The sequence below is a fragment of the Urocitellus parryii genome, chromosome 2 (genome assembly GCF_045843805.1).
Source record: "Urocitellus parryii isolate mUroPar1 chromosome 2, mUroPar1.hap1, whole genome shotgun sequence".
NCBI lineage: Eukaryota > Metazoa > Chordata > Mammalia > Rodentia > Sciuridae > Urocitellus > Urocitellus parryii.
The window spans coordinates 80,523,827-80,539,556 of NC_135532.1; the positions used below are offsets into that span (position 1 = coordinate 80,523,827).

At 34.1% G+C, this 15,730-nt stretch overlaps 1 protein-coding gene across 1 annotated transcript in view; it reads right to left on the reverse strand.

Moving 5' to 3' along the window:
* Nucleotides 1-15,730, reverse strand: part of Xpo4 (exportin 4) — a 122,958-nt gene that overhangs the window by 46,896 nt on the left and 60,332 nt on the right. The window contains exon 7 of the mRNA XM_026394968.2: nucleotides 1,176-1,288. Within this exon, the coding sequence (XP_026250753.2) occupies nucleotides 1,176-1,288 (113 nt within the window). The remainder of the gene's footprint in view (nucleotides 1-1,175; nucleotides 1,289-15,730) is intronic.

Below are 15,730 nucleotides of genomic sequence, written 5' to 3' on the forward strand. Positions count from 1 at the left end.
ATTAGGCGATTAATGCTCAGGGTGGATAACCTTGTTCCATGTATTTTAAAATACATACCGCAGAACTACAATATTATGCTTGTGCATAATATTTTCAAAATACAAAAGAAGGTAAGAAACTATAATATAACGGTTGGAATTCAGCAAACTAGCTTTCTTTTTTAATTGGTCTTTATTTGGATTTTTGTCTAAGTCATCATATCTAACTAACTAGTGTATTCAACCTATAACTGCAAATTAGCACCCAACACACACATACTTTTTGTTTTTTAAATTCTACTAGGGAAACTTTTTGGCAAATATGAATATACTGCTTATTTCTTATAAGCAGTATATTCATATTTCTTATTTCTTATATCTTATTATTTAACCAAAAATAATGAGTATTTAAATTTATACTTGAAATAAATTGCTATTAAATAATACTAACTTAACCCAGCTCTTATGCTATTCTGTAGTAGTGGAGGTCTGCTCAAAGACATATCTCTTAAGTGTGGCTGGAGATCACTAAAGGTTCCTAAGATCCTGCCATTTGTCTGTGAGAGCAAAACTGCTTTCATAGTATAAACACAGTACCTGCCTTTTCCAGTCTCACTGTCTCAAATGTATAAGGCCACATGATATGGAATACCAACTGAATGCAAATGAGACAAGAAAATCTATTGTCTTCTATTTAGCCAGACTTTAGAGATTTGTAAAAATACAAAGGAAACAAAAAAGAAAGTAAAACAATGTTACTCTTCTCACAAAAATATTTTTTGTTTTCAAAAACAAATGTTTATTTGTTCATTAAAATGTTATAACTATGCCTTTACTATGCAAAGGCTCTGGTTTTTTAAAAAAATGAATTAATAAATTATTTTTCAAAGTTAGTTTGAATTTTTAATAAAGCAAATAATAATAGCTATGGTTAAACATAAGCTAAACTAAAGCTCTTTGGGGTACTTCACTTTTAAGAGTGTAAAAAGTCTGAGAAGCTCTAGGATACCAAACCCTTAATAATTCAAAATATATTTTGTAAATAAGCAAGAACCTTTTATGTAATTTATTTAGGCAAATATATTAATGAAAGGATTATAAAGGAGAAAAGCAATTTGTCCTATCCTATTTAAAAATACAAAGGCATTTCCTCTTTTCCATGGCCCTTGCTATCAGAGATGAAGACTAACACTTACTGTGAAGAAAAGTTCCATAACTCTGCTGTCCAGAAGAGTCTCCCGCCAGGACTCTGTTGGCTTCAACAGCACATTTTGTGAGGATTCAAACATAGCTATATAATGTCTGCCCAGTTATCTGGTGTCAAGGTCAACAACAATAACATTCTTACTTTGTCTAAAGTATAAGTATACCCTAAATATAACAGGAGCCATCCAGAAAGAATGCAATGGAAACAGTTCAAGCCTCTTCACATATGCCACATAATTCATGCATGAAGCTAAGGAATAAAAGGCATTAAGCGCTGAAAGAAAAAAAAAAGAATGCTATAGGAATGCAAGATACCAGTTTCATAGTAATTATGTGTCATGCTATAGGGATATACGAACTCTGATAATCAGAGAACTCAATGGTGGCAACAAAAGAAGAAACACGACTTGCAAACAGAAGCCAAGACACACAAAAAGAAGAATCAATTTCTGCACATTTGTCCCATCATTTCCCCAATACTTTTTAACAGTTAACGATATATAGCCCATTTGGAAAAATAAGCAATTTTTCCAAAAGAAATACATTCCCTGGGAAATTAAAAAAAAAAGGCAAGAATAAACTCATATCATACTTAAGAGGAAAAACACTCCCATATCATAATACCAAATATTAAGTCCAAACAAAGAACTAATCAGTTGGCATAAAACTTTATACTTATTTAACATCCCCAGACTACACAGAAATTTATAGGCTATTCAGGTATCAAACATGCTTCAAATGGAATACTGTTTTTACTATAAATAAAGCAACATATCTATTTGTAGGTGTTTATAACTATAATTCACTCAATGAGGCTTTTTAGAAAAATGGGAAAGCTGTTTAGGGATAAAGATAGCATTATGCCCCTTGCATTGCTAATCAATGTCCAGCTCAAATACCTCTAGGAAACATCCACATCATTCAATGAGAAATTTGAACAATGGTTATCTAAGACTACAGTTAAGAAGGAAGGAAGAAAGGAAGGAAGAAAGGAAGGAAGGAAGGAAGGAGAGAGAGAGAAAAGGAAAAAGAGAAAGAAAATTAGGTATAAATTCAAACACAATATTTTCAGAAAAGCCCAAATCATTACTTTTAGAAGCATTCACAAAGAAAATTAAAGGCTGACAATGAGAAAATATTTTTTGAAGACAGCTTAACCCCTTTTTAAGAAAGTTAACATTTTCTCTCTGAAAAGTGGGAAGGAACACTGAGTTGCTTCTAAAAAATCACTCCTGAAATGTTCTGCAACTCCATTAACTGGATTAACAAAAATGAAACCCAAATCAGGTTCACATAAACTTCACTTTTCTCTTCCTTTACTGCCCCCTTGTGGGGGTGCAGGGAAAGAGTCAGAGATCAAAGGTAAGATTAAACCTGAATTTTAAAGGTGGGGTAGGGAACAATGAATACTGAGAGTTATAGTGAGTTAATTTTCTTAGGAGGCATCTGTTTTCACACAATACAATATACTACTTGGATACTAGATCTTTTTCCATGTCGAAAAAAATGGTTTAATTATCTCCTACAGAAACTGAAGTATTTATGGGTGAAATTTATCTGACATCTAGTATTTGCTTCAATATATTCTAGGGCTGGCAGAGTATTCAAGAAACAAGACTGGCTGTGAACTTATAGCTGTTGAAATCAGGTATTCTATTTGGAATCTATATTTGAAATTTTCCATAATAAAGGAAGAAAGGAGCTTTAGTACATAAAATAAATCCTCTAACTGATTCTACTTCATAAAAATGGAAAACTGGGCTGGGGATGTGGCTCAAGCTGTAGCGCGCTCGCCTGGAGTGCGTGCGGCCCGGGTTCGATCCTCAGCACCACATACAAATAAAGAGGTTGTGTCCGCCAAAAACTGAAAAATAAATATTAAATAAATAAATAAATGGAAAACTATTCCATTTATACTTCTCCATTTTCATTATCCTTATTTTTCAATGTACCATTTATTTAATTAAAAGGTAACTTTTGGTATATAAATTGTTCAGGAATGAAATGTATTTACTAAGCTATATTAAATACTGTGTAGAGAAAAATTGTGAGAATTATGCCAATCTAGTTTTAGTTCCTAGGAATTTGCAATCTGATATTAAAATGGCATTAAATTGCTTACTTTTTGAACATCCAAATATAACATACAAAATATATGTTCATAATCACTAAACATCTTCAATGAGGAAAATTTTGAGTTAAAATTCTATGTGCTTATAAAAGGTGTCATGATTTCATTCACTTATTTATTTACTTACTTATGAGATGGGTCCTCATTGTCTTACCCAGGCTGGTCTCAGAACTATAGATGTGTACCAAATGGGTTCACACAATCACAATAAAATGGCAGGTTTCAGAGCAGACCCTACACCATTTTAGTGGCTAGCAGACAGCACAAAGCTTCAGGGTAAGAAGGCAAATGCTTCATGTGTTGTAACCACAGGAGAAAGCTAAACTCTCCAAGCTCCAGTCAGTTCAAGTATAGGAGAAGTGGGGTGGCAAAAGCAAAGGAACTAATATGTATGGGTTTTGCTACTTTACAAATACAGAAAAATTTATTCCACGTGACTGACGAGATCTCCTGCATTCTAAGCCTGCCAGTGACATTCAGCAAGGAGTGCAACAAAGCTTTTAAGTATGTAAGAGAAGAACACAAAGATTTATTAAAGGAAACTAAACTAAAATGTAGGTTCTTATATAATTTTCTGCCTTTTTATTAATTATAAAAAGTAAATAATCCACAAATACTTCTGCATCCCAGTTATTCATATTAAGGGGGTCAGAGAGAAGGCTTTTCCAAATATGAAATGGAATTCACTGCAACTTCTCACCTAAAAGTCCTGTTCAAAATCATCAAATCTTACTTCTTTAAATCTTGTCTTCAGGCTCTCCTGATCATGGTCTGTTTTTAAAACACACTATCTTTAAGCCCAATCTGAATGCTTAAAATTGTTTACAAAGCTGATGAATAGAATATTAAGATCTGAATTTCTTACATATGGCCAAAAGCATGAGGAAATTTATGAATTTTATGTCTGATACCTGTCAGAAAAGACTCTTCTCCTTAATTATTTTACGGTTCATGTAAGTTTTGTTTTTCACTTTAACTCCAAATCTGGAAAGAATTTTTTCTGGCATAACATTTCCTCTCTATTAAGAAAGTACACTTGAAATGCACCATGTAGAGGCTGCACTTATTTTCACCAAAAAATCTACACTGAACAACCCTGCAGACTTAACCACCTTCTTTTTATCAGCCAACATAGCGTGCCACTAAGAACACCACTTTTTCATAACAAAAATGTAGAAACAATATAACTTTTATAGCAACATTGAAATGAAAAGCTAAACATTAAAACAATAAAAAGAACAAGGTAATGAGCTGGGATTATGGCTCAGTAGTAGAGCGCTTGCCTAGCATTGTGTGAGGCACTGGGTTCAATCACCAGTACCACCATATAAACAAACTAAACAAACAAAATAATGGTATTATGTTTTAAAAAAGGTAATAATGAATATAACAAATTTAAAGAACTAAGGTAATTCAATTTTTAACTTGGAATTCCCAAATGTTCCTGTATACAAGCATTAGAAATCTCAAAAATACCATTCCTCCCCATCAATACATACAACTGTAATGCACCAATAAAAATACCATTTCTATCCCAGATAATTCTTAATGTAGAATACTTTTTTAAAAACAAAACCACTATCATCAGAATTAAAAAATTTAGCACTTCAATTCTTAGAACATATTTTCAAAAATTATTTAAAGGTTATCATTTCATTTTTAAAATAACAGTTTTACTAAAACAATAGTTTCTTTTTAAAAAGTTTTATAAGTCTTGGGCTGGGGTTGTGGCTCAGTGGTACAATGCTTGTCTAGCACATGTGAGGCACTGAAGTCAATCCTAGCATCACACAAAAATAAATAATTAAAATAAAGGTGTGTCCATCTACAATTAAAAATGTTTTTTAAAAAATTGTATAAGTCTTGGCTTATAGACATTACTTTAATATGCTATAATATCTGGATATCATATTTTTATCTTTTTAAAACAAATGTCATGTCACCAATAAAAGAGCAACTTGACAATGAACTATTATAAGTAATCTTTTATTACAAATATTATACTTTAGTCAGATTTATCAGATATCACAACATATTGGCATTGATTAAACAGCTATCATTTTACAAAAATTCAAATTACGGGTAAATTCATAAAGTTCTTGGGCTATGGTCAAGAAATATATTTATACATGTTTCTAAAGCAAAGACTTAACTCATTTAATATGTATTTTGTATCAGAGAATTCATTCCTTTGTAACAACAACAAAAACCCACAATTCCACCAATAAGACAGTCAAATAGAATTGTTCTGTCTTTTAAGAATCCTATTTCTATATCTTTTTAAAAATTTGTCATACACATCCAATCTTTATTTTCCCATGTTTCACTACCATTAAGTTATACAATGGTTTCCAGGAGTTATACAATGGTTTCTTCTTAGCCAGGGTTCCAGCAAGGGATCCAGCTCTGAGGTGTTAAAACCTAACCATTCTTCTATGCTCAGTGCCACCTTAATCCCCTGGAAAATCAGTTACAGCAACATGCAAATTCTACTGTACCACAAAACAGTGAAGAATTAACTCCCTATTCCCTGCTTCCTCTCCACGAAGACACTATCTAGCTCTAGCTCTAAAATTTTCCATTTAGGAAAGCCCACCAACTTCTGAAAAATACACTTATGTACCGCCTGTCCTATTCTAGAAGTGTATAACCAGAAACAAACACACACTAGGCCAATAGCCAGAAGCACAAGCTTAATCGCACCCTGCTACTATCATTGGATAATCCTATTAAGTCTTTGGTCTCACAGAGAGTATAATCAGTAGGAGGTTTTGTTTGTTTGTTTTATTGAGTGGTACTGGGATTAAACCCAGAGCTTTAGGCAGCAAGAGCTCTACCACTGGGCCATATCTCCAGTCCCACCTCTCTTTTTAATTTTGAGATAGGGTCTTGCTAAATTGCCCAGACTGGATGAAATTCCAATCCTCCTGCATCAGGTTCCCAAGTAGATGGAATTACATGCATGTGCCACAAGTACATACATCTTAATTTGAAGAGGAGAACTGTAATCTTTGGATATAACACAGGTCTTCATATATGAAAATAAGTTCTTGTTCATTTACTAACACCTTTAGTAAAAATATTTTGTGGTGGTGACTGACAGTTTAAAAAAATTAAATGAGTCATACAATACCTACAAATCATCCTTGAGCAAATGTGGACAGTCTGAAAATTTCCATTGCCTATTCTTATTAGTATTTTACAATCTAGGGAGATGTTGCAATAACAATGGACATTTTCCAAAGCAATGAATACTTTAATCTCTCCATCTTTCTATATTATTTTTTAAACTACTTCAGGAGCAAGAGAAAGTCCACTTTCTCTTCTTAAATATTTAACCTTTTTCATTATTAATTTTTCAAAAAATTAAAAACTGTTATTTCTCTGGCACAACAAAGAACCAATGAGTCCAATCTGATAGATAGATAGCACTTGGCCCAAGCAATCAAAAAAGTTCTTAAAATAGATGAGTACTACCTCACTCAAACACTTTCTCAAGCCTTGCTTCCTAAGATTGAGTTTGGCCTGAATGAAAACCTCACATTTAGATGACTGCTTCTGTTTTCCACTACCATTTCGTGATCCAATAAACTTACCACTAGAGAGTTAAATTAAACAAAAAACCTTCTTTAACTAAAACCAAATCATATCCACAAAAATTGAATGCCAATAAGAGTGACTATAACCAAACTAAAAAAAGAAATATTACTAAAGCCAACATACCTGCCAAACATTGTTATTACAAAATGATACTGTCATTTACCACTGCCACTGACAAAACCCATAAGCATTTATGGGCACCAGGTGAACTACTACATAAACACACATCCAAGAACTGTCCTAACACTTCTAAACTGCCTTCCTTCAATGATTATTTGTCAAACATCTGTGTAGTTGTTTACAATTCAGTGAGCAAGAGCATAATCCATGCTTTCATAAAGCTTTGTAAAATGGGTAACAGATATTACTTAATAATACTTAAATAAACTAACAAATGAAAATAGCAACCAAGAAGTGAGTAAGCCAAATGAGAAGAAATCACATATGACATGCTATGAAGCCACAGCCAAAGAAAGCTGATCTAGTCCAGGGTACACAGCTGAATATGAGTAGTAGGTGACTGGGGAAAATCTATCCAGGCAAAGAAACACCATGGGCAAAGGTGCCAGGGCAAAAGGAAACCTAGCCTGTAAGTGTGACCAGAAAGAGCATGGAGGAAAGATCTAAAAGGAAGTAGAGATAAAGACCATCCAGGACCTTCAAAGCCTATTTTAGAATGAGATCATTTAAGACAGAGAATCACAGAACAAGACACTTTTGATGGACAATAATCTAAAATAAAGTAAGTAGCAGAAGAGTTTTGCCTTTCAACAGAGATGGGTACACAAAGGCCAAAGAAATTAGTTCACTGGGGTGAAGGGTAATTTTAACATCTAATGGATCCCAAGAGCTATGGACTTCGCACAACCCAGGCCTAGTTGGATGGATGCTTTCATAAATCATCTTCTGTACACAGGAAACCTACATATAGAAATCATTTAAGAAATGATGATTTATAGTTAGGCACAATGGCGTAAGCTGAGACAGGTTCAAAGCCAGCCTCGGCAACTTAGCGAGACCATAAATTAGTGAGACCCTGTCCCAAAATAAAAAATAAAAAGGGCTGGGGATGTGGCGCAGTTGGTTAATTGTTCAATCCCCAGTACAAAAGGGGGGAGGAGGGAGGGAGAAAGGTTTACAGATGACATGACACAATCATGTATGTAGAAAATAAAGAAAAGAACCCTAAACATGCCACTAGAGTTAACAAATGAATTCGGCAAGTTAACAGACACAAGATCAACTACAAAAAATCATTTCTATTTACTTGCAACTAACAATATGAAAGCAACAGTTTAAAAAAAAAAAAAAAAAACAACTCCAGAGCTGGGGCTGTAGCTCAATGGTAGATTGCCTGCCTCACATGTGTGAGGTACTGGGTTTGATTCTCAGCACCACATAAAAATAAAAAAAATAAAGTTATTATATTCATCTACAACTAAAAAATATATTTTAAAAAAAACTCCATTTAGTGAGAGGCCAAGTTCAATTCCCAGTTCTGCCTGCCCCCCCCCAAAAAAAACTCCATTTATAATTGACTTAAGAATAAAATACTTATGAATAAATTTAACAAAAGTTCTTTTTAAACTATAAAAACTGTTCAAAGATCGCTTGTAAAAATCTTAACAAGCTAATCACAAAGTAATCCCTATCAAAATTCCACAGATTTGGTTTTTGCAGACTTTGATAACTTGATAAACTAAATTTCATATGAAAATATAAGGAACATAAACAAAATAATCTTGAAACAGAAGAATGAAGCTGACACTCTCAATTTCAAAACTTACCACAGTCACAATAATAAAGACAGGATGGTACTGGCATAAAACAGACACAGACCAATGGATTGAACTGAGAGGCATAAATAAACCTTCAACATTTATACTCAAATAAACTTCCAAAAGGGGGCCAAAACAATTCAATTTGGAAAGAATACTGTTTTCAATAAATGAGACTGGAACAACAGGATATTCATATACAAAATAAAGAATTTGAACACCTACTTTATGCCAAATATAAAAATTTACTAAAAAACAATGACAGACCTGAATTTAAGTTTTAAGAGTCAAAATCATAAAACTCTTTGAAGAAAACATAAGAGTACATCTTTGTGACTTTAATTAGGCAAAGCCATCTTAAATATGACACCAAAAGCACAAACAATAAAATACAGATAAATTGGACATCATCAAAGTTTTACAGTTGCTAAGGGATTTGTACCTAGAACTAGTATAAGGAACTTTAAAAAATTCTTTTTTTTTCCATTCATCAAAATCTTTTTAGAGTCCATCCTCTTTCTAGAAGTAGCAAAATGAAGGAGCATCGTTAGTAGTTATCTAACCAACACTCCCCATTATTCTTTTATTCAAAAATTTTGTTTAGTTGTAAACAGACATAATACTTTTATTTTATTTTATTTATTTTTTATGTGGTACTGAGAATCAAACCCAGTGCCTCACACCTGCCAGGCAAGTGCTCTACCACTGAACCATAATCCCAGCCCCACTCTCCCTTATTCTTGACATTAAAAATTGAATGCAATGATTTTTTAAAAAAGAACATTTACTTAACACATTGATTCACATCATTTCCAGTGGTTAAAATTCAGTTATGCCTGGAAAGAACACAAGACAGTAGCTGAAAAGCACACTTAAATATTATACTTAAGATGACTAATATTAAAGATTTAAACATAATACATTTTTCCTCAGAGAAAACAATTTCAGTTTCTAAAAAACATTCATTTCTGACATCTCAATTCCTAATTTCAGTGGCTGCACCCTGTGCACTTAACTTTGCAGCACATGTCTGACAAGTAAGAAACTATTCTTAACATAGTAAAAACAGAAGGTGTGTTTATGCCCTATGGTGTAAGGCCATGGCAGGGAACTTTCTTTGCCACTGGTGACTATTGCATTGCCACTATCAGAAGCACCAGTAAGAAGGAAAAGATACACCATGAAAATAACTTGCCTTTCAATTTCTGAATATTGATAAGTGGTACAAGAAAGACCAGAAGCTCAGAAAAACTATGCCACAGAAGCTCATTATTCACATTCTCAAAATCAACTTCATAGATGTTTTGGAATTTGCAAAACAAAGGTGCAAACTTTCCCTTTGATGGAAAATCAAAAAATTAATTCACTTAATTTCAAAAATCCAACCATAAAACTCATGCACTGTTTGACTTTCCCAATTGATACTAAAAGAGGGTTTCAAAACTGATCACAGCATCATTCTTGTTATCACCTCCCACCAACAACATAAATAGCATACCAGAGCTTCTGATCTTTTTACTCAATGGCTTTCATCTCAAGTTTGGAGGAGGGGAGATTGAAACATTTCCTATTGAATATTCAAAACTGTCCCCTCAGTGGCAAATTTTGAAGTAGATGGTGAGTCTCCATAAGAAAAGTCACAACAGCACTTTCACTTCTGGCTCAAAGCAAACTAACAGCCCTTTCTTAAATCTAAGAAAGCACTGAGTGAAATAGCAACAAACTAGCTACTCCAGGACCCTGTTTAGCTAAAACTTTACACTGACTTATTCTAAGCACTATTTGTATCCTCTATATTCCCTTTTCTGAAAGCCATGTCTTCTCTGACTGTCTCTTCTCCCACTTCCTGCCCACAGCTATGACAGGATTTTTGCTGCAAGTACCAGGAGCCTATGGAATCTACAAAATGTCCATGTTCCGTGCAACATTTTCTGAAACATTCTTAGGAAAGCTTGGCTTTTCCTGATGTTACCCAGACTTCTGGAACTTGTGGGCATCACAATTCAATTATTTCAAAAAGAAAAACTACCTAATTAGAAACTGGACAAAAAATCTAAATACACAGTTCTCCAAAGATATATAAATAGTCAACAACCACATGAAAAGAAGTTCATTAGCACTTACCACAAAGGTAATGCAAATAAAAGCCACAATGAGATATCACTTCATACCCAGTAGGGTAGTTATAAACTACTAGTGAGGACAGAAACTGGAATTCTCACACACTTCAAAGATAATATAAAATGGTGCGCTATTATGAAAAACAGCCAAGGACTAGCTCCAAATGATAAATAATAAATGTGTAGTTACCATACAACCCAGCCAACTGTAATTCTAGGTATTTACCCAACAAAATGAAATATATATCCATACAAAAACTTGTACATCAACGTTCACAGCAGCATTATTATATTCTGGTCACTACCTTCAAAAAGAGTGAAAAATTCAAATGCCCATCAATGGATGAACAGACAAAAAATAAAATGTTATATCCATCCAATAGAATATTATTTGTGAACAAAATAAAATAAAGATACAAGTTACCACATGGATAAACCCTGAAAACATGTCAGGTGAAAGATAAAACTGACTACAAACTATGTATTGTCTATTTCCATTTAATTAAAATGCCCAAAATAGGCAAATTTATAGATATAGAAAGTGGACTAATGGTTGACATGGGTGGAATGGATAAGAGAATGAGGAAAAGGGGAGGATGACTGCTAAAGCGGGCAGGGTTTCTTTTTAGGGTGATGACTAATTTTCTAATATTTGTGGTGAAGAAATGTATAGTTACTCTTTTAAGAATAAACTTAAAAGAGTAACTATACATTTTAAATATGTGACTTATATGTTATGTAATTATATCTCAATGCTTTTCTTTTTTAAAAAGATACAAGGCTAAGTTTCCTTGTGCCTCAAAATTTTGTCATCTCTATGTTGGTCTTTTGTATATCAATGCTAAAAGGGTTTATTGTGGTGGTGGTGGTGGTGATACAGGGGATTGAACATGCTAGGAAAGTACTCCACTGAGGAACTACATCCCAAAGCTTTTTAGTTTATTTTCAGACAAGATCTTGCTAGTTACCCAGGCTGGCCTTGAACTTGTGATACTCTCCTCAGCCTCCTGAATAGCTGGCATTATAGGCATGCCACTATCTGGCTTGAACACAAGTTTTAGAATATGAATCATCAATTAAGAATAATACTGGTTTTAATAAGAGATAAGACATAATGCCTCAAATACACATTTTAGTTTACTTGTTTTAATTAGAGTTTAAAATCTTGATCAAGATTACTGTACATGACAATTCTGACTTTATCTGCTCTGTGAAGTTAAAACTGATATAAAATGAAGAATATTTACTAATCTTCAGTAGACTTTATAAATGCAGAATCTTTGGCTAGGGTTGTGGCTTGGTAGTAGAGCACTTACTTTCCATGTGTGAGGCACTGGATTTGATTCTCAGCACCACATATAAATAAATGAACAAAATAAAGGTCCATCAACAACTAAAAAAATGTTTTTTTAAAAATGTAGAATCTAAGACTAAGAGTTCAAAGAGGCTACATTAACTCTACTGGCTTAGGAGCTTCCTCAACAAGACTCCAAAAGTGCAAGAAGTAAGATCAGGAATCAATAAATGGGATGAATTCAAAACTAAAAAAGCTTTTTCACAGCAAATAAAGGAAACAATCAATAACACAGAGAGCCTACAGAATGGAAGAAAATCTTTGACACCTGTACCTCAGAGCAAAAACTTAATGCCCAAAACCCAAATAACAATGAATAAATGGGCAAATGAACTAACAGACACTTCACAAAAGAAGAAACATTTGTGGTTAACAAATATATTTTAAAATGTTCAACATCTCTAGCAATTAGAGAAAGGCAAATTAAAACTACACTGTGTTTCCATCTCATTCCATTCAGAATGGCAACAATCAAGAATACAAGTAACAATAAATGTTGGCAAGGATGTGGAGAAAAGGGTGACTCATTCATACGTTGCTGGTAAAACTGCAAATTGGTGCAACCACTCTGGAAAGCAGTATGGAGATTCCTCAAAACCTAGGAATGGAACCATAATTTGACCCAGTTATAGCGCTTCTCAGTATATATCCAAAGGAGTTAAAATCAACATGCTACAGTGACACAGCCACATCAATGTTTACAGCAGTTCAAGTCACAATAGCTCAGCTATGAAAGCTGACCTAGTGCCCTTCAGCAGATGAATGGATGAAGAAAATGTGGCATATATACATAATGGAATATTACTCAGCCATAAAAAGAATGGCTTTATGATATATGCTGGTAAATGGATGGATCTTGATACTACTATGCTAAGTGGAAAAAAGCCAATCCGAAGAAAGAAGAAGAAAAAACAACAACAAAGATTGAATATTCTCTCGGATATGTGGATGCTACCACACAACAAGGGTGAGGGAGGGAAGAAAAGAAGTTCAAAGGATTAGACCAAGGGAAATGAAGGGAAGGAAAAGGGACGGGAGTAGGAAAGACAGGGGAATGAATCTGACATAACTTTCCTATGTACATATATAGGAAATACATGACAGTGTATCTCTACATCATGTACAACCAAAAGACTGGGATGGACCCTAAAGATATATTCCATGTTTGTATAAAAATGTCAAAAAACTCTACTGTCATATGTAACTAAAGCTCATTAGGGAGACTTTTTTCTAGCATTCAGTGATTCTTCCCTGCTCCTCTACTATTTTAAACTATATAAAATAATAAGTGAAAAGTCTGTGAGCTTGTAAAGTAAATAAATAAAACTGCATATCACAGCTCTAGCAGTAGCAAACACCTTAGAAGATCTTCCCTTCTCTTTCCTCTGATCAGCTGCAGTTCAATTGCCAAATGGCAGTTTCATTTTCTTTTATACTCCAACGACCTTCTCATCTGTGGTAGTTACAGTGATTACAATGAGATACAGCAGGTTATGTAACTATGAGTAGTGCAGGTCATATCACAGGCAAGGGGAGAGGGATGAGGGACACCAAACAAGTACAGAACTATAAAATTAAACAATGTTTATGAAATGTTATATAGGTTAAGTTCAGCAGAGTCAACTATGCCTGAAGTCTAAAGGAACTCTTATTCCCCAATATTTCCTCCCAAGTGATTTCTACACTTCATTCCTCTACTTCAACTAGACAAAGTTGATCAAATTACCTTAAGAACATGGATCATCAAGGTTGGCAACATCTATCAACATATGTCTTTTTACCTTCCTCACTACCTCAAGTAAGCCTGACCTATCTCAATACCCACACCATTGGTAACACTACAATATCACATTTTCTTTCCTAAATCCTGACTTCTCCCCTTGGGAAATAAATAGATCACTTAAACCACAAAACATAACCTTCCCTTGGCCAAACTCCCACTCCCTGAAGCCATCACAGCTGATGCTCTATGAAATAACTACACTTCATTCTCTACTTAATTACAATCACTACTCAATCAGAAGTGTATGGCTTTGGCTTTTGCACCTGTCCCTTAACACAAACAGATCTCCCTATGATCAACTATACCTAACTAATATCAGATGTAGACTGCAAATACCCTCCAATTTACCCTTGGGTAACAGATGATACTAACCACCTTGATTGTTTGAAATTCTCATCTGTTTCTCAAATTCTCCTTGTCTGGTTCTCCCCTCCACTGTGTTAACTGGCCTTCTCCATCTCTTTCGATTCTTCTTGCTTTTTGACTATTGCTGCACCAAGGGTCCTGACACTGCTCCTCTTTGCTTGTTTTTGGATGACCTCTCCCACTCCTTTTTAGCTTCAATATTCCCATCACAGGAATGACTCCCAAAACTCTAACCTTAACCTCCTTTATAATGTAATTCCACTGACAGGAGGCAGCTGAACTGCAAAGCAGCATGAAGGATAAGGAAGGCTCAAGAGATCATTTGAAAGGCTTCACGAAGATATAATTCACAATTTTCTCACTAAGCATATAACTTCTTTATATTCATAGTTTACTATATTCAGAACCACAAATCTAATTTTAGAACATTTTCATCACCAGAGAAAGCAGCTCTTTATGCTTTAGCAATCATCTCCTATTTCCTCCCAACTACCCCCCATTCTATATAACCACTAATTTGTCTCTGATTTGCTTATTCTAAACTTTTCATATAAATGCAGTAAGACAACATGAGGTCTTTTGTGAATGGCTTCTTTTACTCAGTACAATGTTTTCAAAGTTCACCCACATTGTTTCATGTATCAGAACTTCCTTCATTCCTTTTAACTGACAAACAATATTCTATTTTATGTGTTTGCTGCATTTTGTTTATCCATCTATTAGTCAGTGAATATTAGGGTTGTTCCTACTTTTTGCCCATTATGAAAAATATTGCTTATTGTATAAGTTTTGGCGTGGATGAATATTTATATTTCATACCCAATAACTGCATGTTGTAGGGTTCTTCTGCACACTGTGACATGTTCGGCAGTATCCCTGGCCTCTATCCACTAATTGCCCATAGCACGCTCCCAGTTACAGCAAGCAAACACTGCCAAATGTCCCCAACTGGGTGGCATGTCCCAGCTGAAAGCCTGGCAACATATACCAACACATGGCTTCTTCTACTACAGAACTATGATTTCTTTAGTAAAATTTTGTATCTACATAAATCTTGGCCTATTATCATAAAACAAAATTTAAACATGACAGCATTAAGGCCCTTAAATGTTAATATCTAAATATTTAATCCTTACGTTCTTTTGTTACTATCTCTCTGCATATCCCAGTTCCACTGGCCAAGTCAGCTTCAACTAGTTTTCCCAATGACATTTTATAGTCACACTTACACACTACTTCTCCATCAAAAATTTCCAAAATCTTTAGCTGAGTCCTCAAATTTCCTTCTAATCAATCTAATATAGATGCTGGTCTACAGTCAAATTATTTTATTCACCAACAAATACTATGCAATTCCTACATATAAAGGTAAGTTGAACATGCATATTTAACCTCATAGACCAGTGATTCAAA